General features: G+C 38.7%; 1 protein-coding gene across 2 annotated transcripts in view; it reads right to left on the bottom strand.

Moving 5' to 3' along the window:
• Window positions 1-8180: 8180 nt before the first annotated feature.
• The window catches only part of CRPPA (CDP-L-ribitol pyrophosphorylase A), a 111313-nt gene continuing 93214 nt past the window's right edge, over window positions 8181-26279 (bottom strand). For both annotated transcript variants that reach the window (XM_066196433.1, XM_066196451.1), the window contains one exon: window positions 8181-10615. In XM_066196433.1, coding sequence (XP_066052530.1) covers window positions 10511-10615 — 105 coding nt within the window. In that variant the 3' untranslated portion in view covers window positions 8181-10510. The remainder of the gene's footprint in view (window positions 10616-26279) is intronic.

Below are 26279 nucleotides of genomic sequence, written 5' to 3'. Positions count from 1 at the left end.
CTTCCTGGCTGAACATCTTTCACAAAGACTCCAGAGTTGTCCAACTTCCTCCCTGCACCTGCAGCTTGCTTCAGTGCCTCAGAAGAAGAAGATGGTTGTCTCTCAGGCACCTGAGAGACAGGTGCAAGATGGGGACAAGAGCCTTATCTGCTCTCCTCTGAAGCCAGCATAAAAATACAGAAATTCTAGGCCGTGGCTTTGTTGAATTGATTGAAGCCTACGTGTTTTAAATGAGCTAAAATCCCTGACTTGTTCTGATTTGGTTCCAGAGATCACTTAGTTGACAGTGTTTTCTTCCCAAAAAAATCATTCAGGTGGAATATTCTCAAGTGTTTTCTCCTTCTCATCCTACCAAAGGTCAGCCACAGCCCTAGACAGAGAGCAGTCAGCAGTGAAGAGGGACGTGGGGATGTTTTCCACTGATGGTCCCTTGGGGGAGCATGGTCCTGAGCTCGGCCACCATCCCCGCCAGGCCACTTAGGCTGGGAAGGGGCTGAGCTGGCATCCAGATTGGGCTGAGGGTGCAATGGACCTGCAGCAAAGTCTGTGCAGGGATCAGGAAGAAGCCTCTGCCTGGAAACGAATGCCAAAGAGCTGTCTGTCCCCAGGCCTCTCCTGAGGTCCCCTAGCCAGCTCCACCTCTATTTGCAGTGGCACAGCCTGGGCTGGCAGGGTTACACACACATGGGCCAGCCCTGCTCTCCTAGAGCTGCACATACAAGTTGGAAGTCCAGTCCCCTATTAAATGCTTTCAAAAAACCCCACTTCTTAACAGCATAGTGTCAATGGGTCTGTCCAAGGAGGATTTCAGCTCAATTCACGTTGCTGATAAACATAAACAGGGATGAGCAGTTGTAAATCTACTGCACAACATCAAATGAGTCAAATGAGAAACATGGCTGAGTAAATTTAATACACTGATAAATTCTGTTGTCCAAGGTCCTTGCCTGTATTTCAGGTACATGACTAATACCACCTATTATCTCTAGAGCCACTGAAAAATGAATGCAGGCAAAACAAGATTTCCATGGTTCAACTGGTTAATCAAGGGTTCCCTAATACACAGAGTTGTTTTCAGCACTTGAGTATCATCTCAGAAGTAATAAATTTTACAAGACAGCTCCTTCAAGCATTTATGGTTTTCAATTTACAAAAGACTTCGTAAATACGAATACATTCACTGTAAGAAATGCTGCTGTGAAGTAGCCATTATTCATATTGCATAGAGGGAGAGGCTGAAGCACAGTGAAGTTTACCAACCTGCCAGCTCTCATTTTCCCTGAGCAGGACTAGTGTCCAGGAAACCAGATTCCTTGGTCTTTATTGAAACATGGGACCATGTGCACCATATTCACTTTCCTCTTCTATGGGGAGAAAAGAAGGCAGCAAGACACAGCTGGGGCCTAAGGAGTCTCTGTGATCTGGCATTGACCTCAACATTCTGGGGCTCCATGTTTCCTCAAGCAGTGCTTGAGTTCTTGGCCTTCCCCAGCCTCCTAACAGCATCTGTGTCCAGCCTCATTTCTTGGGTGGTTAATTTGGGCTGTGGAGTTCCTTGGAGAACAGTCACTCTTTTAAAAGTGGCTGGCAAATGAATGTCTCAATGAAGATCAGGAACCCAAAATAATGCATTCAGTGTATAGCAGTTTGTTAGTTTCTTCAGAGATACTTTAGTTAGACAAGTGAGTTCAAATTTTGTTTCTACTAATGAACACAGCAGTGACAGTGAGAGCCATAGCCCAGAGAGCTTGCAGCAGTTATTCTTGTTTCAATTAAATATATAAAATATACCTGTTTGGACCTGTTCTAGTTCCTAATGGAATCAGTTACCACACCAGAATCAGTAACCAGCAGTAATTCTCGAAAATGCCATTGGTATGAAAAATAAGATATCTGATGTTTTAAATAGCAGATCACCTTCTCAGCATTTCTGACTTCTGACTCTTTTAATTCCTTTAATCGTGACTATTATTATTACTGCTGATGTTATTGTTATTAATTCTTTCTCTTAATTATATGAAACATATTCTTTCCTCCCCAAGAGTCCTGTCATAGATACTTCAGGACTGACCTTTGACGCTATAGAAACTGACCATTTCTTCTTTCGTTCAATGAAATTTTTAGGCACTCTCGCATATTTCTCTTCAAATGTAAGAAGGGCTATGGTGCACTATTTCATAATTTTGTATGTCCAAAAGTTAGACATGTCTTTGAAATTAGTTGAACATAATTGAGGTACAATCAATTGAAATAAGACAATTTTTCTCACCTGCTTTTATAAGGTGAGATGTTTTGGGTAGGATGAATCACTTCAGATGATCCTATGCAAAAATACGATCAGCACTTTCTGAAACCAATGCTAAAAATGTTACATGTAATGATAAGACTCACAGTTACTTTAAAGCAGTTTATACAGTCATCTGTACATAACTTCTACCTGACAGCAAATATGCATGAAATTCCAGACCTGAGTGGAAATGGATGCCTGCATGTAGAGAAACCAGCAAAGATCTAGCATAGGAGAGCACCTCTGTTTACCTCTGTGCTCTCAGCTCTTGCTGTGTGAGAGGCACCCCGGTAAAAGCACAGGATCATCTGCATTACTGTAATGCTTACAAAACAGGAGTGTATAATAAAATTCACAATCTAACCTACAGGCAACTCAAAAATATTTCCAATAGTATTTACAGTTTTACAGTTTTCCTTGACCCTAGGTACTGAATTTTTGCAACTGGGAAAAACACACTTTGACTGCACAGACACAAAACATAGTTTTAACTGCAGAGGGCATGAAAGAGCTATTGAAGAGCAGAGTGCTTTACTTCCAAGGCATTATTACCTGCAATATAATTTTCTACGAGTTTAATTTTTTTCCACACTGAATATCTACAATACAGCATTTTTGTCCCAAAAAATCCTCTGAGGATCCATCTGAATGCTTTCTTGTGGAAAAATACAAACTAATAAACAACATAAACTATTAGATTCATTCTAAAGGATATTTCTTTATGATAATCATGGACTCGAAATCATTCTGTTATCCTCACTGAACTTAGTGGATGTCTCTTCTTACTGAGATTTTCTTTCCCATTTTACTTCACATTCAAAACAGGTTTGGTGGGTTTTTTTTTTTTTAATTTGCATACCAGATTGGTAGTGTAGACTGAGCTTACATTCACGTGTTTCCCACTTACTGCCATTATGCCCAGCGACTCTTAAATGTTCACTTGAATCACAGACCACACCTATCACAGTGCAGTATGGCTAATATTTTCTAGGGTTTTTTTCTGATGCTTCTAGGGTTTTTATCAAATCTGGCTTAAGATTCAGAAAAATTTAAAAAAAAACCCACCTGAGATTTTCACTAAAGTACAAAATAGCATTCAAAAAAACCACTTGAATATTCATAATTTGAACACAGAATTGTTAAAATCCCTGTTTTGTCCGTAATTTAGGGTTTTCCGGAAAGCTGAAACAAATCTTACTCAGTGTGTGTTTTGAGAGGAATGAAAAAGGTCTGCAAAAAACCACTACCAAAAGCTCAGCCTAAGGCAGATACATGTTGGCAGGAGCCATCCCAGACGATAACAAATGCTTTGCCATCCTCCACCCACACAGCCTGATTAGCATGAATCCCCATTTTTCCATTAGCCCACATGCTAAGGGTGTTTTCCAGCCTCCTCTTGAAGGTAGTTGCATCTCTGTTTTTCACGTTGTAGCTTTGTGTTTCACTTAGTAGCTGACACTATGCCCAGAGTTTTTGCATGCCATCTCAACACCTTAGGTTATCACTGCTGGGAATCAGAGAAGATGGAGAGAAAAATATTGGCCCTTCTTCTGCCATCAGCAGTATTTGTTCATAGTTAACTTGGGAAAGATTTTGGATAAAATATTGATGGACACCAGCAGAGGGTGCATTGCTGCCACTGTAATGACCATTCTTATACTGTAAGTAACCATAAGTAACCATGGTGCAGCAAAACTTTGGACAAATCCTGCACATTCCAAGGCTGTGGAGCTGCCTACACAAAGGTGCACAATCGGAAGCAGGCTTAAAGACCAAAGTCGGTGAAGCCAGTTGCTTTAAGGATTAAGAAAAAAAAAAACAAACAACCAAAGAGAAGTTATGTGTATTTTCTGCTGTGCACTCAAGGCATTTTGCAGCTTTTCTTGAAATATCTATCATAAAAGTTCCTCTTTGATCTGCTGTAAGCAGCCACTCCCAGAAGGGGTGAGAGACACCTCGTTTCCTTCCTTCCTTTTCTTATCCTGACCTACCAGTCTGGAATGCAGTTCACCTCTGAGCATTTTCAGATTTATCATTTTTAGAGAGGTTTGCATGTCACAACACACACCCAGGCTTACTTTACTTCTCACAAAGACTGCACATGACAGCCAAAGAGAGGAGCCACATCCAGTGTCTGACCCTCCCACACTTCACCCATGTATATACACCCTTGTCTGCCGAAGGGGCACAACAGTGTTAGAATAACAAATGCTCATCTTGCCCTCAACATAGGCAGGACCTGAAACTGCAAAGTTAAGAAAACAGTGCCCCACGGTTGAGTCTACGTTTGGGCAAATCTGTGATTCTATTGCTGCAGCCCTACATGCCTCCAGCACATCCCTTTGCAGCAGGAATCACAATGTACCTTCTCTCCCAAAGGTATCCCACCCGTTGACTCTGCTGAGAGCTAGGCACTTTTTGCAGGGTTAGTTTCCAGACAGGTAAGAGTTTTTCAGCTTCCTTGTCTGAATTTCTACAAAGCAGCACAACCCTAAACGTTCTCATACAGGGGAGAGGGACAAAATAGTGTTCAAAAGACTCTTTCGGACACTGTATTTTTCTAGTCCTGTACAAAATCATCCTTTTAGGCTTATTGTGCTGTCACTGGATTCAGAGTGAGTACTCAGAGAGATTTTAAATTCTGAACTGCCCTTCAAAAGTGTCCCTATAACCCCACGTACCACAGGCCTGTGGGCACTTAAGCTGGAGTCGCAACTAAATTCCAAAACATAGTGGGCATTAATCAAGACCATAATGTTCCCTACCAATTGGCAACGGAGTTGAGCACAGCAGAAATACACACTTAGAACTGCAGCACAATAAAAATAATGATCATGATAATAAGCCCCTAGCATAACCAGCATGGTCACGTGTGAGTTAGCTGAAGGTGGCCGGAGGGAGGAGATGCCATGCATTTTCGAGTGCACTGCAAGGAAATTTCAGTCCCACTGACTTCAGTGAAGCTTCAGGAAAGGAACTGCTTAACACAGCATCGTGGGGTCCCTTGCTTTTTGTCTCTGAGCAGCTCCTGGCAAAACCACTGGTTACTAAGTGAAAACACACTTCTTCCAGTCACCCGGACTGGAAGCCATACCTGGATTTGGCGCTTTTTTCTTTCACTTTTTGTTGTTGCTGCCATTCTGATAGATTTGCAAATCTGGCTCCTTGACTAGGTGCTGACTTTACAAACCCTAGTTTGGCTACTGGAGCAGGGGAAGGGGGGGGTCTAGCCCTAGGGGGGATTATTCCCCCTCAGCGGGATGGCTCTGCTTACAGCCTGACTCCAGCTAATAGGCGGCACTCAGTGTCAGCCCAACAGCTGCCATGCAGGAGGTCTGTCCCTTCGGGCAGCTGCTGCTCATCTGCCGGCAGCTGGCAGCGGAAGTGACATCTGTTTTCAGTCCCAGCTGTGAGCAGCACGGAGGTGCCAAAGCCCAAACGCCTCAGTTCTCGATCCAGGAGCGAGGAAGGGTTTCTGATGCCAGACCACGGCCTGGCTTGCAAGGGAAGGGAGGGGGGGGGGGGGGGGGGATCATCTCTTTCTACGATGGTGGGCTGGGAGGAATGGAAAAAGAATGACAAATATGGAGAGAAAGAATAAGCAACAGAAGTAGGGGCATGGATGGGGAAAGAGCACAGAAAAAAAAAAAAAAAAAAAAAAAAACAACTCAGGAACGGCTGAAATGAAAAGGAAATATGAAATTGGAAGTAACCAGTCAGAGGCACAAAAACAAAAGGAAGGAGGCAGAGTAATGAAAGAGATGCAGAAGTAACAACAACCAACTACGCAAGAGAGACAGTTATCTAAAATGGCTGCTGAAGAGAAAAATGCCTCATTGAGCTGCCATCTGAGGTGCTACTGAACCTGGAAGGCATTCCTGCCTGCAGCCCTTAGCCTATCGTGCCATTCAAGGGATCTCCCCTGCAGGTTTTGCCATCTGGTGGAGCTCTGGTATATCCTCTCTTGCCTCCTTGTTTCTCTATGCTATTTAAATTCATATCACTTTTTTTCTTGTTCAAGTCTCTTGCTCTCTCATTTATCTTTGTAACTGTGTTATAATTCAGTGTTGTGGCATTTTAACTGAATTATAATTTTAGCTTCTGAGACAGGAATAGGTGCAGAATGAAGGACAAGATCAATTTCAATCTAAATACTGAAAGCATACTTAAATTAACCTTGCAATAAATATATTAAGAAATGCCACTTTGCTCCCCAGGTTGGTGTATGCAAGAGGAGTGACTTCATTCTATCATGAAAAGTATTTTCACGGCTGGGACTGTTTCCTCAGCACAGGTGCTGAAGTTGTGTTTTTTAGATCGCTAAAGTAATTGAGTATTCCTGGAAGAAATAATGAAGGAAAATGTATATTTAACAAGTGCTTTACAGCCCTGTCAATCAAAATCAACCTACACTGGGAAAAAAATGCGGTGTCAGTGACTGCTTCTTTTCCTTTGGTGCTTGCCAGAAGCACAAGAAAAACTGAATTCTGGTACACAGCTGGGCTGGGAAATGGGCTGAGGGAGACAGATGTCATAAAAAATCACATCTGAAGTTGAAAGTGCAGGCATTGGGGCACAAAGATTTGAATCCATTTTCACACTTTGCCTTTGGTATCTCACCGTAGGCAGGGAATTAGTCATTAGTCATTAGTCACAGGGAACTGCGTGCCTTTACAAATTTTTCAAAATCAGGTGCAAAAGAATAGACTGATTGAGTTGGGCAGGAATAATTTATCCCAAACTCTGGCCTACAGGAACACTGTTAACACAAGCCTATTCCTGAACCCCCAAACCTTCCTCAACAGCAATGAAGAGATTGTCTGTAAATCAGTGGATGCTTGATAAGATGAACCAGAATTTTTCAAATCAAAGTTATGGATGAAGAGGAAGGAGATACGAAATAAAAAAAGCCCTTTGTATGTCTCAAAGTAAATGTGCTCCTCTTCAGAAATAAAGGCAAAACAAAAAGCAGTGAGAAATGGTAAGTGTCCGAGACAGGGAGAACAGAGCAACTCAAGTATGACCGTTCTCTGGTGAAATGACCTACAGACAGGAAAAGCTGCTGTATCTTCATAAATTGCAAAACATTAATTGGAAACTTTATGCCTTTGGAAACTTCTCTCTGGATGGCACCTAGAACAGCACTGTGGAGATGATGAGACTTTGGCGTCACATACAAACACAAATTTGAATACACCAAAGGCTCCATGGCATCCAGTAATTTTTTGTTCTGCAGCCTACATTAATTAGTAAGATAAGCTCAACCAAAGTTGACTCCATTATGCCACTGATTACAATAGGTAACATCTCACTTTCTTTCTCTTCGTTTTTTGGCATAGTTTTGGGGTGTTGGAGTTTTTTGTTTATAATGCCACTATCTTTTATGTTTTTCATTTCTTTCTTCTTCAGAGGAATATCAAGCCTTTTTTTTTTTCAAGCTAGGTTGTCTGAAAAACTAAAGAAAAGAAAAAAGACTAAATAGAAAATCTTCTACCTGACTGAAGAAAAAAGTAATACAATTTTCAGATTTTGCATGAAGTGCATTAGTTTCAGTATACACATCTAATTCATTCAACTTTGCAGTTTTGAAAAGCATTTCTAGGGCCATATTCTGCATTCTCTTTTCTGATGAACACTACCCAAGGAATACTAATTAGAGTGCTTGAGGAGTAAGGTAAGCAAGGCTGGCAGAGTCTGAGCTTCTATTTACTTTCTGTTATCTCTGTCCAAATGTTCAAAGCAATATGGGTGGCGACTGATTCACTAGTTAAATTCAAAACAGCATGTGTGTACAAAAGGCTGCCAAGTTTCTCATGTATACTGCTATTTGTGAGAAGCTATGCACAGACAAAAAACAATCAGACAGTTTCTTAATTTCATTTTATATCTTTATTCCCATTGTAAGTACTAACAATCACCCAAAAACCATTTAAATTTGGTTTGGATACACAATAGCATTAATCACAGTCTAGTTTCTTTTTTTTTACTGCAGTTTTAGTATTTTGTGATCTGTTTTAGTAGTTCTGTTGTTGGTGTATTTGCTTCCAGCAAAATGGACTTTTCAGTGTTTGTAGATTATTTTAAAAGATTGCTAAAGATTAAAACGCCATAATGCAATGATTAACAGTACATTAATAAAGCTTATTATCTTCCATTTAGGATTAGCACTAAGTATACTGGATGACCCAAAACTTACTTTTTCTTGTGCATTGTCTGTTCTCTTTTTAAAATAAATCCATAAACAACTATAATATATATTTTTTATTACAGCAGTTCATTGCGGTATCATTTTTAATTGGATTGAAATTCTCTTAGGATAATGAGGTAAGTAAAACAACCCTAAAAAATAAAACCTCTGTTTAAGCAAATGATGTCACACACAAACCAATGTTAATGCAGTATCACAATGTATAAATTAGAGTGGATAGAAAACATGAAGGATTTTCTAAATTCACCTTTTTACTTGGGGAAAACACATCACAGATTGCATTTTAGTCTTCAAGCAAACAAGAATAACAAAATACAGTCAAAGAGACATCTTTCATCATGTCTTTTAAAAGCCTGTGGGACAAATTCCTTCATCAAATTTATTAATGTACAAGCACATTCAGAAAACTTATTTGTGAGAGCTGAACTGTTTAATTATGAATACCAGTAATAAATTCTTTAGTTCTTCAGTTATTTGTATGCTCTGCATACAAACAGACATGAATATATGTATGAATAAAATATGCCTATTGTATATCCCTACACAGAGCTAATATGAATGCTTATGCTGTACAATGTCAGAAAAGGACAAATTATTAATCAAAGTAGAGAGAAGAAAAAACTAAGAAGAAAGCAGATGATGCACAAGTTAATTATCTTTGCATGACTTGTGTGGAAGAAAATGTTTGCTTTGGATATAGAACTGTCAGCTAACAGCTCCTTATTTTATTGTGCAATGAAGGAAGTTTGGGACCAAGATCAGCTTCTAAAAGGAATTTAAACCAGAGATATAAATAGTCATGTGAAGGGAAAGAGGAAAGGGACCAAGCAGGGAACTTGTTATCCTAAGTTTTGTCTGAGCATCAGAGGCAGTGCAACATGGTGGGAGTAAGGGGAGGGATGCTGTTTTTAGAGGGAAACTTGCTGAACTGACAGTGACAGACTAAATCAGAGACTCACTGGATACTTTGGGTGGGGATACTTCTCCAAGACCTTATTCCAGCCATATCAAGTATGTAAGACACTAACCTAGCCCCTTCACAAACTGCAGGGGAGATAAAATTCCTGGTTCTGATGCATAGAGAAAGACATATGTTTTCAGAGACGCTGCTTGTATTGCGCTTAGTGGTTGTGATACCTGGAGATACTCCACATAATAAACGTTCACCATTTCATCTTCCTGTCCCGATGGTCCACACTTGACTATCAATGCAGAGTATCTTTGAATTCATAATGCTTGCTCTCCTTACTGCTATTAACTACATACATCTGCTAACCAGCAAGAGATGAGAATTGAATTCTTTTACATGAATGAACAGATTCTTCCTATTTCAGTGGAGCTACAGAAGCTCTGAATCATCATTCACCTGGAAGAAGTATAGCACCAAGGAGGCTACAGCCATATCATACTGCATCTGGAAAACGGGGAGTTAGCACCTTGCTGTACCCATGCATTTCCTTTCTTTGATTTGAGGTTACCTTCATTCCACAGAGAACAGGCACCTGACCTTTCCAACACATCCTGCAGTATGCATTTCTCTTGATGTCAGGAAAGCTACAATCTGTAAGGAACTCTACATTCACTAATAGGTATTACAGCAGCAATTTTTACATTATTTCGCATAAAGTAGATGAGCTGTGCTTTAGGATTCATTTATCTGGAATAAAACTTAAGTCATGTTTTAGGGTACAACACACACACAGTTAAAGACATTTCTGCATGAATGCTTTGGTGTCCTCTGTGCACCTTTTAAAATGATCAGTACCTTAAAAAACATTTCAGTATCATTCCTCACAGTATATATCCAGTGTATCTCAGAATTATTTGTATTTCCTTATATACTTTATGCATAATATTAGACTTGTATTTTAAATATCAAAAATATGCTGTTAAAGGATCTTAATAACAAATGGCATAAATCCAGAGTTTTCAACAAAGAATAAAATGGTTTAAGATCTTTGGTGAACAGATGATGAAAAACTAACATTTCCAAAAGCTACACATGATTTATGGTCTTATGCTACCAACAGCTGGCCAATCAGCTCCGGGTTTCTGTCCTTTATTAATGCCATGATAAGGGCAGCAGCAGAACTTACTGTCTCCTGAAGCAGCAAAGGGTCCTGGAACAAAAAGAAAAGGAAAAAAAGAGGGAGTAGGAAAAACAATATATTTACAAAAGTGGACAAAGTAAATATTTAAAATATAATTTCAATTATGCCAAATTCTGATTGCTGAAGAAGCAAAGCTCTTTATTAGAATAAGAACTTCTAAAACTTTTAAGCAAGCATAATTTCAAATAACAATTTTCTCCAATCTCCTTGATGCCAAACTGCTAGAATTCTATCTACTCAGAGACCACCAAAAAACTTGATTCTGTCACTGGCTTCCTAACTGAATTTTAAAATCTAAAAGGCAGTAAAACTTTTGGGGTTGAAAACATGGAACAAAATACAGGATTTAATTGACTACCATAGTAAAAACCTGCAACTTTAAACACCAATTGAATCCCACCTGTAGTCTACCAACTACTTGAATTGACAAAGGCATTTAAGCACTGGGATTGCAATGGTGTAGGCTGATTTCTGTACCAAATAACTTCAAAAAGTAGTCTGGTTTTGACAGGCAAGTATAGAAACAAACACAGTAAATAGCAATAAAATGAGACATTGATTCTGTGCTTCTAATTGAGTACTCCAGCTCACATTTGAAAGATTCTTTTGTCTATACCAAGTTTTCTTAATTGTGTGGATTACAAAAGGTTGGCGCCTTGCTACCAGTAAGATTTCCATCTGTGCACTGGGAAAATAACAATAGGTGTAGTCAGGAATGGAAACACCCTTGGAGTGAGAAATAGGAGAGAACAATTTCTGTGAAGCAACAGTGAAAAAGAAAGGTCTACAAAACTCTGGAGTAGGGAGAATATACAAAGAGAAATCATGAGCTGTTCTCCATAGCCATGATGGATAAAACAGTATGTTTCATCTGTCTATTTATTCCATGATGGAAACAATAGGAAAGGATTAGTATACAATGGAAAATATTATTGGACAGATCAAAGAAACTCATCATGTGGGTCCTATAACATGAGACTCAGATCCATGTAAAATGTGATACAGATAGAGATTCTGCCTGGAGTAGGAGGATGGAGCAGTTTGATTCCAAATCTTTTCACTTCTTTTTCTAAGATGCTGCACAAAGAATTTGTAGAGAACACATAAGAAATTTGGACTAATGGACAAAGAAGAAACTGTTTCCACAACTTATACAAAAACACAATATCAAAACTTGCTTTTTAATAAATAAGGCAACTGTTGAAGGGATCTGCCAATTCAGCTAGCACAGAGGGAGGCGGAGACTAAGAAGTTGCAGTTGAAGGAAAAACTGAAAAGGAAAAGGTGTACCTGGAACATTCTCAGTGTGGAAAAAGGTCCAGAGGAGAGTCACAAAAAATGATGAGAGGGCTGGAGCACCTCTCCTATGAAGAAGGGCTAAAAGGGTTGGGGTTGTTCTGCTTGGAGAAGGGAAGGCCCTGGGGTGACCTTACTGCAGCCTTTCAGCATGTAAAGAGGGCCTACAAGAAAGATGGGGTCAGACCTTTTAGTATGGTCTGTAGTGACAGCACAAGGGGTATGGTTTAAACTAAAATAGAGTCAGTTCAGACTAGATAGAGGGAAGAAAGTATTTATGATGGGCAGGTAACAATAGGACAGGTTGCCCAGAGAGGTGATGGATGCCCATCCCTTGAAACATTCAAGGTCAGGTAGGACAGGGCTCTGAGCAACCAGGTCTAGTTGAAGATGTTCCTGTTTACTGCAGGGGGTTGGAGTAGGCAACTAACCTTTAAAGGACCCTTCCAAACCAAACTGTTCTATGATTCTATGATAATGCTCTTATTAACTTCATTACTTATGTAAATGAAATCTAACATGCCAGAGAGGTAACTGGATTGAATTAGAAATAGCTAGTGTATAACCAATTTTTTTATCATTCCTGAAAAAATTATTTTCTATTTGCCTAGAATTTTGTCCTAAATATAATCAAATAAGTAAATTACAATTTGTAACCTTGCAAAACCTTACACCTTCTGAGTTAAGCAAGGAGTGCAGAAGTCTACTGAGGTCCTGCTCCTTCAGAACCTTCTGTCATGGACCAAGGGTGCAAAGGCAAACTCGGAATTCACTGCTCTGGTTCAGCAGGGTGTTTACTCCCTCATTTCCCATGGGTATAAACTGCTGGATAAAGTACAAGGAGAGCGGAAGTCGCGCACACACCCACTCAGATGGCAAACACTGTAGTTTCTTTCAAAATCGAGCAACACAGTTCTTGCTGTTCAGCAATGCCAAATCTCCTTGTGCCCTTCATCACTTTTTGTTCAGATTATCTCAAGAAGCACTTCACAATCACAGGCACTCTCTTCCAAATGGGCTTCCAGCCATATCTGAAGTTGGCTGGAGGTGTATGGTATCTTTTTTTTCCATTTCACAGAAAGGAATAAAATACACCTGGCCAGGAATGCTCTTAATGTTTCTCCCAATAAATCTTTCCACATCCTCTGTTGGTTACTGGATTCGGTACACATTCCTTTGCAGTAATAAATTATTCAACTTTCTGAACATAAAAGGAAGCAAGAGAAAGAAATTTAACTTTTCACAGGAGAGATTGAAAGTGACACCATAACATTCCTTTAGACTGAAAAAAGCCTTTTCTAAAGCTAAACCTAAGGCTTTAATGGTAATTTCTATGTTCTGAAGGAAAGACATGCAAAGAATTATGAGCAATATTTATAAGGCAGGCAATGTGGCAGAGTAATGTGTACAGAAACCTGGATGCACAACTGGTCTAAAAACCACTGAAACTGACTGCTGAAATGAAATTGGGTCAAAAATAGAAACACAGTAAGCAAGCGGCATAAATTAGAACTGCAAGCTTTACAGTTACTTCACTTCTAATAATCTGATTATTAATACTATCATTATATCTCTTCAGGAAACCTACTGGCCCCTGTGTAGGATTGGTCACTGTAAGTCTGTTTTTTGGAAATAACCAGAAGTGTTTTCCTTCAAGGGAATATATATCATTTCATTTAGGATAACTGCTGTAATAGAAAATATATTCTTATTCTAAGTAAAGTTCCAGTTGACGGTTTAACTACCTCGTGAAGTATATACTGAGGATTTCAATAAGACAGTTCTTTAAAGTATTTATCATAGGGGTTACTAATTTTAGATTTGTGCTGATGGTCTTTCCCAGTAACATTATCCCATTCTGATCTCAGGGTCAAACATTCACTGAAGAGTGTCCAGCACCTGGGCCCAGGAGCCAGCCTCTGAGTGCAGGAGAAATCAGTGCCACAGAGGTCAAGTATGTGCTGACTTTAACTTGCTTCACTCTCACAGCCACGGTATTACTGGAAGGAGGTAGTAAATAACATGATAAACTGGACTCCTCCAGGAATTTCAATTTGTCTATCCTGTATCTTTCTGAGAATCAAGGCTCACTCTTATGATAGGAATCATTATTGTAGTATCTGATGGTCGCTGCCTGGGCATAATTTAAAACTTTTGTTGATAATTTCTAGTCATTATCACAACCATCCCCCCCTCCTCTCCTCCCTGTCCCCGCCCCCCCGAAAAAAACCCCAAAAACCCCAAAACAAACAAAAAACCCCACCACAAAACAACAAACAAAAACCAAACACAGAGAAAAAAAAAAAAAAGCAACTGAAAGGTACACATTTTCCAAAGTGTAGGCATAACAATGACTAATGCAACAGCTAAATTGTATAGTAGGTAGTCTTTCTCTCTTCCAAATCCTGCTAGGACTTTATTTTAGGCCATTACTCTGCCTGTAAGTAGATATTTTCAATGTAATTTGAACACCAGAAGTTTTCCTAAAGAGTATTAGAAAAAAATAAAATTACAGGATTCAACAACAACCCAGGAAAGGAAAAAAAATCCTGTGGGTCTTTATTAATTTAAAGTTAAACAAACAAGCAAACACTTCAAGTCCCCTGACTATACCCTTAAAACACCCATGGTTTTGACACTGCAATGTTATTTCTGGCAACAGTGCTGATTACAGCTGATAGTGCCTACAGGGAAGCTTCAATAAAGATGCCAGGACAACCTTAATCTACCACACCTAACTCCATTGCACATACAGGCCTCCAAACTTCTTTTATATTCAATGGCATAGCACTAAATCTTTCAAAAATCTCATTATTAGTTGCAGGAAGTCAAATAATCAAGCAGAACCATGTCTTCACTTGTTTAATTGCCTGACGTGTTTGCCTATATTGTAACCACGATAAAACCCAGGATGTCAGAACAGGAGGATCAATACAAATCCTCAAGCAGCCACAAGAGCTCTCACACGTTACTGCCCACCCACTGCTCAGCACTGCAAATTCCAAGCACAGAACACCCTTCAGCACGCCAGGCAGTGAGAGCTCAGCCCTGCACACACTGGACTGATCAAACAGGGATAGCTCTTCTCCTCATTAACGAAATCCTTAAAAAAGACTGTGACCTTTAAAGAAGGCTTGGAGACAGTAATGACTTTAATGGATTAATAACTGAAGTTCCGCATGATCAGTTGGTGTGCCATGAACTCCCCCCAAATCATTGTGACACTGTCTATTCATTTCATCCAGTTAATTTAAATGATTCTCCTGTTAAAAGAAAAAAATAACCCCCCCAAACATTTCTTGGCCATTAATAAACAGAATTTTTTTTATTGTTTGAACAGATTATTAACTACACTTATAAGCTAAAACTGAAACTTTTACCACTTTATATTTATGTACTTTGGAAAAGAAAGTATTCAGAAACACTGCCAATGTTATAAACCATAAATCCACATAACAGCACTCTGATTCCAAAATAAAATATCTACTTTGTCTGTTATTAAATAGTAAAAATATTCCACTGTAACCATATTGTGTGATGGCTGTAACTCATACTCGGAATTCATTTGATGTAGAATCTCTGACTGTAGGGGTTCTCTGGTCTGCAGACTAAGACTGGGAATGGCTACAGGGACAGAGTTAAAGTTGTGTTTGGAATATGTAATGTGATATTTTACAAATGTGCAGTTATTTAAGAAACTGTGAGGACATCTGAATATTTACTGACGTTTCCCTTACGAATAATTTCCTTGCTTCAATCTGTTTAGGATTTTTTTTTCCCAACTGGAACTTCACATATATGCATTTCAATTTACATATGTACTAGTTCAGTTTAAGAATAGTCTGAGAAACACACCTACCCTTTTCAGCTCAAAAAAAAGAAATCCTCTGCAGGTATTACCTGTCTTGTACTGCCTAAAAAACAAAACTGTTGTGTTCCACTATTTGCACTCTGTCCTGCTGTAATATTATTTGACATTCCATTAAATAAAGTTTTTTTTAAAAAATTAATAGAATTGTATAGTCCTGATTATATGGCTCACAAAAAGCCTGAAAACAGGATTTAAAGACATTTTTAAACTTAGGCAGTATCAGTATTAACACAGTCATATTTGTGTCAGGAAGAAAAAGAGGGCCGGAGCATGTGCTGGCATGCCTGCATGCTCCTGCCCTTGCTGTTCCATTGTAATTCTGCTCCCTGGCACAGTTTTGGCTCCTGACAGCTAACATGTTTCCAGACAATGGCTGGGCATGGTTCAGGGGACAGCACAGGCCAAGGAATGCTCCCAAAGGACAGGCTGAATGAGGCCACCCTCTTTTGGGAAGCAAGAATGTAGCCATATGGAGATGAGGCATGCTGTGCCTTTTAGCCCTAGGACAAGAGAATCATCCCCAGCCTGTTTTACTTACCAGTATGGATCCAGCCTATGCACCATTGGTAAGTGACACTTGAGCCTTTCTGTCCTTACCAGATGCATCAAGAATACTCAGAACCACAATCAAATAGCGTCCCCCAGACTGAGGCACAAATTCCATGTTGCTACCACATAAGCACAGTCATTAAAAAAATAACAATTAACTACTCTGTAGACACCTTTCCCACTAAAACAGAGAAGGAGAGAGGGATGAAGCACACTAGAAGACAATGACTGTGCTGTACTGCACACTCTTGCCACCTATGGGAAAAAGGCTGGAGCCAACAGAAGGAACTCATGGCCCACTGTTCCTTTTCACAGTGTGGATATGGGTGCACACCAGGTACACCAGGAGACATGGGCAGAAGGGAAAAGTGCTGAAACCGTCTCTATTCTGGAAGGCATCTTGCAAAAGACTATGTTGGCAGTACAAGAGGAGCCGCTGCTAATATAAAACCTTATGGAATGCTGCAATTTATACTAAGGCTATACCAGGTCTCTCCAAAACTCGCCTGACATCACATACTGAGTGTTTCATTTGCTCTCAGAGAAACTGAGGGGAGAATCTAGCCTCAAAAACCTCAATACTTGAAATTTTCTTCTTCAATTATTACTTTTAATTGAAACAGTTGTTCTGAAGAGGGACTGAGGTTCTTCCACTACCAGAAATCAATGATCTAACATGATTTGTTGTTTAATCATACCATGAGGAATTCATCAGTAGATTCATAAAGAAGCATTTTTCCCCCTCAAGATATGTACTGGCATGCATCTACGCATTAAAGCAACCTCCACTTCTGCAATAGCACAAATTAATCTGAGGTCTTCTTTCTTCTTGAAATGCTTCCCCATCACATATTTAATCCATGTGCCAAAGGATCTATTGATAAATGTCATCTCGTACATGATATCAACGCAACAATTTACCTCAATAAGAAGATAGCTATGTAGATCATTCTAAAAGATAAGAGAAGTATTTCTCTGAATATTTTTAGGTTTTCTTTCAAGTAATACACAAGTAATTAAGCTAGCACTTGAGTTCAGATACGTAGCTGGGTTCAAAATTACTCGAGCAGGTTCATAATTGAACCTCTGTACACACAACCTTCCTTTCTAAACTAAGAAAATGCAATCAATTTTTCATTAGTGGATACTCCTCAAAATATAAATAATTTTGGAATCTAGATACTGAGTATGCAATGAGGATTGAAAAAAAACCTGATATGGCACTGGAAGAATCAACCTGTCACTGTGCTAATGTAGTTTAGGAGACCACTTAATTAGTGAATTCTGATAGATCTGAGTTAATTCCCTGCAGTTGAATGGTCATACATTCGTGCTAATCAAGCCAAACCTGGATAAATTGTGTGTAAATACATGAAACTGAATGGTAACTCTCTCTCGTACTTTTGATCACCAATGCTTCTTATAGTTTATACAAAGAAAATGGGGAGCCATCAACATTTAAAATGACTGTGAGCATCTACTGAGAACAAACAAATATTTTAAATCTTCTGGAATCTGTGAGGATTGAGTCTCTAGGGATTTGCTTTTATCTTTTCATGTAAGATTCAGAGTGAAACCCAAAGGTAAACATCACTCTTTTGTTATAAAAAGTCCAACAAAACAGCACAAACAAACAAACAAACAAACAAACAAAAACTCAAATAGGATTCCTTTCTCTAGTATGATAAGAGTAGACAGATTCACCCTAGATCAACAGGTTTAAAACAGCTCCATAATCTACATGTTCTACAGTATGTAGGTGACCAGGGCTCAGTTCCCTCCTTCAGTTCTCCAAATCTTTTTTTTTTCTCCTGTAAAAAATACTGTTTGTGTGATCATGCCAAATGATCAACAAAAATTCCTGGACCAAAAAAATTCTCAGAAGAGTTTGTTATGAAGAACACTTTCAGTACATTCAATCACTGCAGCTCAGGCAAGAGTGTTCATTCAGCACTTAGCCACTATCTGATTAAAGCTCTTTGCAAGAGTGAGTGTGCCAGCAGTGACAGCACAATGCCTGTGAATCATCGTGCCCTCTAAGTTGCTCCAAAAGCTACCTAATGCTTGAGCTAGCAGTCAGCTCTGCCACCTGTATGGGACTGGTACAAAAGTACTGGCAGAAATAGGCCATCTAACAGATGTGGTTGCCTGCAAAACTGTATTATATGTTTGAGTTTTCTTAGAGGTGGTCTCTTGAAACAGTATGTTACCAAATAATTCTATAGTATGAAATGTATTCATGTTAATATATGTAACTGTGCTACCTATGAGCTCTATGAGGTTACTGTGGTAATCTTGCAAAAAAAACCATCAGGGTTTTTAATGGGAAGGAAAAAGTTATTCTTGTCATCAGTATGGGAAACCTGAAATGCTCCAGAGGCACAGGAACCTTGCTTTCTGCTCTGACAAACCTGCATTCTGTGACCTGCTGAAAATCTAAGATTTGTCTGAATTTGACTGAAGCTGTAGCAAGTCATTCCTCCATTTTCAGAAAGCTGTGGATCAATCTGATAGCACTAACAAATTCAAGTGGAAGTGGGATTTAAGCCTTCCACATAGCAGCAGCATATAGAATCACAAATCCACAGAATATACTCAGTTGAAAGGGACCCACAAGGGTCATCGAAGGCCCAACTCCTGGGCCTGCACAGAACAGCCCCAAAAATCATTCCATGGGCCTGAGAAAGTTTTCGAAATATTTCTTGAACTCTGCCAGGCTTGGTGCTATGATCACTTCCCTGAGGAACCTGTTCCAAGTGCTCAACCACCCTCTGGGTGAAGAATTTTTTCCCGATATCCAACCTAAATCACCCCTGACACAGCTTCATGCCATTTCCTTAGTGCCTTGTCACTGGTCACCAGAGAGAAGGGATCAGTGCTGCTCCTGCACTTCCCCTTGTGAAGAAGTTGTAACAGCATTCCCCTCAGTGTGTTTGTGTGGTGGGTTCTCTGCTGTCTCTTCCACTGTTAGAGTCTGTCAATACTTCAATGGGCTGCAGCATTAAGTTTTGCAGCTAGCCAGGAATACAGAGCAGACCCACCACACGTACACAGAGAAAAAATGGGTTAAGAGGTGCTGGCCTCCTGCAAAACATAGTACCCCAATCATGCAAACCATTTACAGACCACTGCACTTCTCCAGGCAGCAAGCAAAGATGGAGCAGCTACGGATCCGTATGACTGCACTTGACACGATGGGCTAGCAGCAGAGCAAAAGCAGCTCAGCACAGCTTAGCTGCGTTTCTCCTATCATAAACAGAGAAGTACAGCACTTTCAAGCTCTGTTTCACTTGATTGTTGTTTTAGCCCTAGCTGGCAATAAGAAGGAAGGCAAAAATGAGTATGTAGAGAAGACAGATGGAAGTGATAGGGGAGCAAATCAGAAGGGGGAAAAGGAAAAAACACCGAGTTAAAAGTTTAAATACACATCTCAACCCTGAAAATACAAAAAAATAAACCACTGCTAATGATGAGGTGAGATTATATCTATGTCAGAGTCTCTGTCTGACAGATAAACTGTGTCATATACTGCAGGTGAAATAAATAATTTTTAAAATCTTCAAAGAAGCACAGAAGACATTTCCACTCAGTGAGATCTGAGGTCAACTGTATTACAAAAGAAAAAAAAAAATTACAAAAAAATTCCAAAACCTTCCTAATGGGGATAGAGGAAACAATACAGCACTTCTTCAATAAACTTATAGCACAAGCAAAAAGTACATATTTATGGTGTATTTAACACAGTATATTTCAATATTAGAGGTTTTCCTTCCTATACCATATTACATTGACAACATAGATTGGTTGTGTCACTTTTCAGGAAAAAAATGAACACAGTAGTTCACAAACATCTAAGTTGATAGTATGTAGTACAAGACATTAAATGCTTTAGCTATCACAGGTTACAGAACTTTGCATACAAATGTGCTGCAACAGTTTCATAGACTTTGCGACACACAATTTGTGATTGTGACTATCAGTGCTATATAAAAAGACTGGACAACATTCAAGTAGTGACTAATAAAATTGTAAGGTTTTTGGAAAGAATGAGTGATGCATTTGTATCTCCTGAGGGATACTAAAAATCAGTGCAGAGAAAATGAGCACATCTTTTTCCCCTTTCTTACAGTCTAAAGCACATTTTTCTTCCCTTCTATAAGTGCTAACTTTATATGTAATATTAAGCATAATAGACATCCAGATCTCCAAAATAAGAAGAGGCATATGTCCATTTGTTAAAATGGGCACATGCCAACATTCAATCATTAAAATCTTCGTTATATAACTCCTACAGACAGTGAATAATCTGAAATACAAGCACATGGCTGCAGTAACTAATTGATTGGAAACATTCCTTTTGATTACAGATAATTTATTTGAGATGGTTCAGAGGAAAAACCATATGGTCCTTTAAAAAACAAACAAAAAAAATTCTCCTTAGGGGAAAGAAGTAAACAAAATCCAAGAGATACTGAGGGACAAAGTATGCATAGACATGTGCTGGGCTATTGTTCACATCCAGCCTTGTGGCTTCCAAACTTTTAGGATGATAAAATCAGTTCAGTGGGGTAAAGGCCACATTCCAGTCTTGGTTACAGAAATACAAACCAAAGTAATGACAGTATTACAGCCTGTTATTTGCAGTTGCAGAGACTGAATTTCAACTTTCAGCTCTGTATTTTGCTACAGGAGATCAAATATGTAATTGGTTTTAAACTGATCTCTCAAAATTTCAAAAGCAGCTTTAAAGTGACTCAAATGTCAATGTTTTGGGCAGTGAGACACAGTGAGAGGGAGTGCCTGTTCAGATGCACATTGTTAGTCGTTTGATATCACAGATTTCCCTAATTTGATACTCTTAATTAAATCTAGCTAGTTGCATGCAAAGTGGCTCTTAAGTTGCATCATCTCATCATTCTGCAAGGAGGGACTGATTGCAGAATAAATCATAAAAACTTCATGTTTAAGTTGCACACTGAAATATGAAAATATCTTTGAATCACACCTTAATTGTCTATCTTACAGCTTTCATCTTATCGCTCAGATTCTACTTCTCTGACCGCATCTCTATGATGTTAATGCATAGTTTATGTCCATCTATGTCTTCTCCTGTCTATTTCTGAGGCCGTACACCCGACTGGAACGCAAAAATGTAAATTCCTTGCGATTCAAGACTTTCATGTAAGGCCAACCTAGTTTACATTTAACAAAAGAACTCACACTAAACCAAAAAGACTCAAACAAAAAATGGCAACAACAAGGAAAAATACCAACATAGACTGATAAAAAAGCAGCCAGAAATGAGACAAAAGGTTACAAGGACACAAGGTGACATCTCTCCTTGGAGAATAAGGAGAGAAGTCAGCAGGGGTGAAACAAGTTACAACAGAATTTAGTAATAAGATTTATTCCCTTTGTCTCTCACATCAATAATAGGTTTTAACACATCAATTTTGCAGTAATTCTGATTGTTCTCAACATTCTTTTGCACAAAACACAAACTTGTTCCAACTCCAAAGCAGTTTCCCCACAGTGAATGTAATAAGCAGAAAAGGAATTTAAATTTCTTGCAAGCATGAATAATTCCATGAGCAAAGGACGTCTAAGCACAGGTAGGCTCAAATACACTCAAAACTGCTGTGAATGGAGAAAGTGCATTTGCATTCTATTGTTTTCCTTCAGGTAATTTGCCTACACAATGTTTACCTACTCACTTAAGACTGAACAAGTTATATCACCAGCACTCTAGGACACAAACTGAATAAATCCCTACTCAGAAGGCACAAGGAAATAATAATAATAATTTCTGAAAATGTTGATCCAAACTCTCAGTTCCTCTATTCTTTATTTCTTTGTCATATGGATTTTAGTCCATAGTCTAAAATCAGTGAAAATAGAGCGTCTGTCCTTCTTAAAGTTTTCAGCTAAGCAATGGTGGGAGCATATGAATTTTGAATAATTAATCCCAAAGGAAAGATGAGTCTAAAAATCTGGTGTGAATAGAGGTTCAGAAAGCAGCAGTGAACAGTCTGCACCTAATCCAACAGATAGAGCAGGAAAGTATAAAAACACACCAGAAAACCACTGTGGTAAAGTGCTTTGTTTTCACTGAGTCGCCAAGAGGAATGGCAAACACCCAACACTCCGTATCATCCCATGGAAGTGTGGATTGAAGTAAGGCCATTTGCTCTCTACAACTCCCTGAGAGGAGGTTGTAGCCAGGTGGGGGTCAGACTCCTCCCAGACAACCAGCAAGAGGACAAAGAGGAAATGGCCTCAAGCTGCATCAGGAGAGGTTCAGGCTGGATATTAGGAAAGGTTTTTTTCACTGAAACAATGGTTAAGCATTGGAACAGGGTACCCAAGTGGAACTCAACCCTAGTGGTAGAGTAACCATCCCTGGAAGTGTTTAAAAAAATTACTAGACATGGCACTTTGCAATATGATTTAGGGGTCACGGTGGCATTCTTTCAAAAGTTGGACTTGATGATCTTGGAGGTCTTTTCCAACCTTGATGTTCCTGCTGTGATAGTGGTTCTGAGTCTCACCCCCACCTGATCATCCCTCCACTGTTAAATCAAATGGAGGAATCTCCCCTGCCACTGGCTACTGATTAAACCATGGCATAGCTGCAGGGTAAATAGCCAATTTCTAAAAAACCCCCTTGAGTGAAGCCCAGTGATAGGAAGGCAGAAAAGAGCACATAACTTGCCTTCCAGTAAAACCATGGCAAGCAGATAAAGCAGTTAGTAGCATTCCTCAGGGTTCACCAGTAAATCCTTACCCTTCAACTCAAAATGTATAATCCGTATAGCTGTAAGAGGACACATGTGCTTGCTTTTAGATTCTAGTTTTCTCTTAGGCTATGAGGGTCCAGCTACACCACAAAGATAGAGCTCACAGATGTTCTTTTACATAAAAATCAGGGTTTGCCAAGACAGACTTCTCTTTCTGCCAACAAGTATCAGCCCAAATCATGTAACACAATAGCCTGTCTATATACAAACAAAAGCACTCAAAATGAAAATATATCGAAGTGATACAACTCTTGTTAAAAAAAAAAAAGTGCTTTTAGAAGAAAGGCTATTTTAAAGCTTTAAAAAGAAACAGAAAGAAATAGAATTAAAAATAATAAAAAAGAAGCGAGTTCTGCTTTAACAGATGGATCAATTTCACTCTATAATTAAGATCTTTTATTAAAAATAAGGCATAATAAATATTTCGTTAGCTATGAACACATCTGTTTTTATGAGATTAGCATTCAGTGTTAAGCCTATTCTTCAGGTGTATTTTATCCTGAGTCGCGTAACACAAGACACTATGTTTTACAGCCTTTAACACTTTCAATTAAATTGTTACCAAAGTTTCCTTTCAAAAATCCTAAAATCATCTTATGCCTACTTGCAATTTAACATATGTCTGTGACTGGCTGCACAGGTAAGTTTAGCTCTCCCTGGTATCTTCTGTAACAGCCATTTGATTAAGAAACCACCTATGGAAGTTTTCAAAGGCATGATTAAACATGATATGTAAGAGCTTAACACATTGCTCCATCCTCACATTAAAATCTGGGTCATCCAAAGCTAATTGAAAACCATGGGCTGAACAAGTGACCAGTGTTATTTTCAAACTGATGGAAAGCATTAGTATTTTTCATAAGAAAATGGCTTGCCATTTTTCCAAAATAGTCAGGTAGAAGACGTGGTATTTTAGACTCTTTTGGTCTGCATGTGAAATGGTTTTGATTTTCACCTTTCCCTATAAAAACTGAATATTCATCTAAATTACTGTTGCCAATATTTAGAAGTGATGCAAGAACCATGGTTATCATGAGACTTGTATAATTCACTTATAAAATGTTTAAAGTATTTTAAAATATGCTAACTGTGAACAATATTTAAAACAAAGTGAAGAATAATTTAGAAGGTCTAAGAAAATTGTTGGATTATTTTCTGAATATAACAGTCAAAAATGAAAGCAAACAGAACACTAAGTAGTCTCCATTCTCATAGCAAAAAATTTGACTGCATCTAACCATTACAGATCCTGGAGGTAATACTGGCTGAGGAATTTTAAATTGATTTTTAAAAGTCAGTACTTTTTTTAAAATAGAAACTGTATAATATTAACAACATTCATGTTTAAGGGAAATGCAGTAGCTTAATTTTGTGGATTTCTGGTCTTGGTATCCACAGCTACCAAGGAAATAATTCTCATGAAAAGGTCAGTTAGTCAAGTGGGAGCACTGGATGGCACAGATATGAATCCCAGCACTCACCATGTGAACTCAGTTATGAGAGCCTGCAGAGCTATTATGTCATAGATTTGTTTGGTAGAAAAGGAAAGGAATGTAGCTCTGTTTAAACCTTATCCAGAATTAAAAACCAGTTCTGATGTTCAAATAATTTAGGTGTTAGTTTCAACTAGAAAGCACAACTTTTACTTTTTCTCTGACTTTGACTCACTTTTATTTTTTTCCTCCCAGCTTCAGTATTTGCTTCCAAGTTCACAGCTGCATTTAGAAGCGCATGTATCTTTTTTCATGGGCACTGATTTCACATTGTTCATCTCCTCAGCCTGTATCAATCAGATAAATGTGTGGTTTGGCTTTTCATGGACATGCTTTAAAAGTTTCCTCTGGACAAAAGAAGTAATCTCTGACTCCATTTCCACTAAATCCTCTCTTGAGTCAATATCTCTTTTGTCTTCAACAAACTGTATTCCCTTGTGCCTGCTCTTGGCCTCAGCTTTTTTACCCTGCATGTTTTGCTTCCATAAATCTGCTGCCTATTCAGTCAGCAAAATTATGTCTGCAGCAGTACAGACGTGCCACAGTCTCTTCTCTTGACACTCCCAGTTGTCCTCAGTCACAATGTCCCCTTCACAATAACTACTGAGATTATCTTTCCATTACCTACTTGAAGCTTACCTGGTAAGAACTTTTGCATTAACTTTTGTTGCTTAACACCCTTTTATATGGTCAAAATAAGATTCCATTCTCCCAGTCAAACAAATCTAACAACAGCACCTTCCCTTCAAGGTCCATTAGGAAAACACAGGCTGTCTTGTGATTGAGGTTGTCTGTGGATTTGTTCCAGTCCAAAGATGGGACTTAAAAATCCTTTCTAAGTTACTGCATTTTGATTATTTCCCCCTGGTTTCTGCATACTCTTTCCTACAACCAGATCAGACACTAGCAGAAATGATTTTCTGAATTATTTAGTCTAATCTTCACCTGAAAAAATATTCTTGTGTTCATGCCTCAGTGATTTACTGCAGCACATATTTTTACAGTTTATAAACTAGACAATATAATAGAAACATGCAGTAGAAAAAAACTGCCTCTCTTCCACTTCTCCGAAATTTTTGACTTTTTTTTCAAATATTTGCTCTCTTAACCAATATCCTGGACAATGCAAGCAATGACTTCCAAAATCTACACTTTCAAGACACAGGTCTCGCTTTTGTAGAGACAGTCGTTAAGTCCAAACTCACTACTGAAATCTTTTTATAGCTGCAATGCATATATATGCCAAGAGTATTATTCTTATTGAGAGTAAATTATCTGACTTATTCTTCCTTTTAATTATATTTTTGTAGAATTCTAATACTAGGATGGAAATTTGAAGTGTCAATTTTAATTTTTGTGTATTTCTTTATTACCAACCTCAAAGCTTAATGAATATACAATATATATTATTAGGATACATTTAGGGGAGGAATAAATTTTAAAAACATTGTATATGAATCCTTTTTGCTGCAACTACCATAGTATTAAGTAAATAAATCACAGAATCATCAAGGTTGGAAGAGACCTTCAAGACCAGCAAGTCCAACCATCAACCCAGCACCACCAAAATCACCCCTAAGCCATATCCCCCAAGTGCCACATCCAGACACCTCTTGAACACTTCCAGAGACAGTGACTCCACCATCTCCCTGGGCAACTTATTTGAA

This window comes from Chamaea fasciata, unplaced genomic scaffold (assembly GCF_029207755.1).
Source record: "Chamaea fasciata isolate MVZ Bird 193981 ecotype frontalis unplaced genomic scaffold, bChaFas1.0.hap1 SCAF_1, whole genome shotgun sequence".
In the NCBI taxonomy this organism is placed as follows: Eukaryota; Metazoa; Chordata; class Aves; order Passeriformes; family Sylviidae; genus Chamaea; species Chamaea fasciata.
This window is presented reverse-complemented; position numbering and strand designations above follow the sequence as displayed.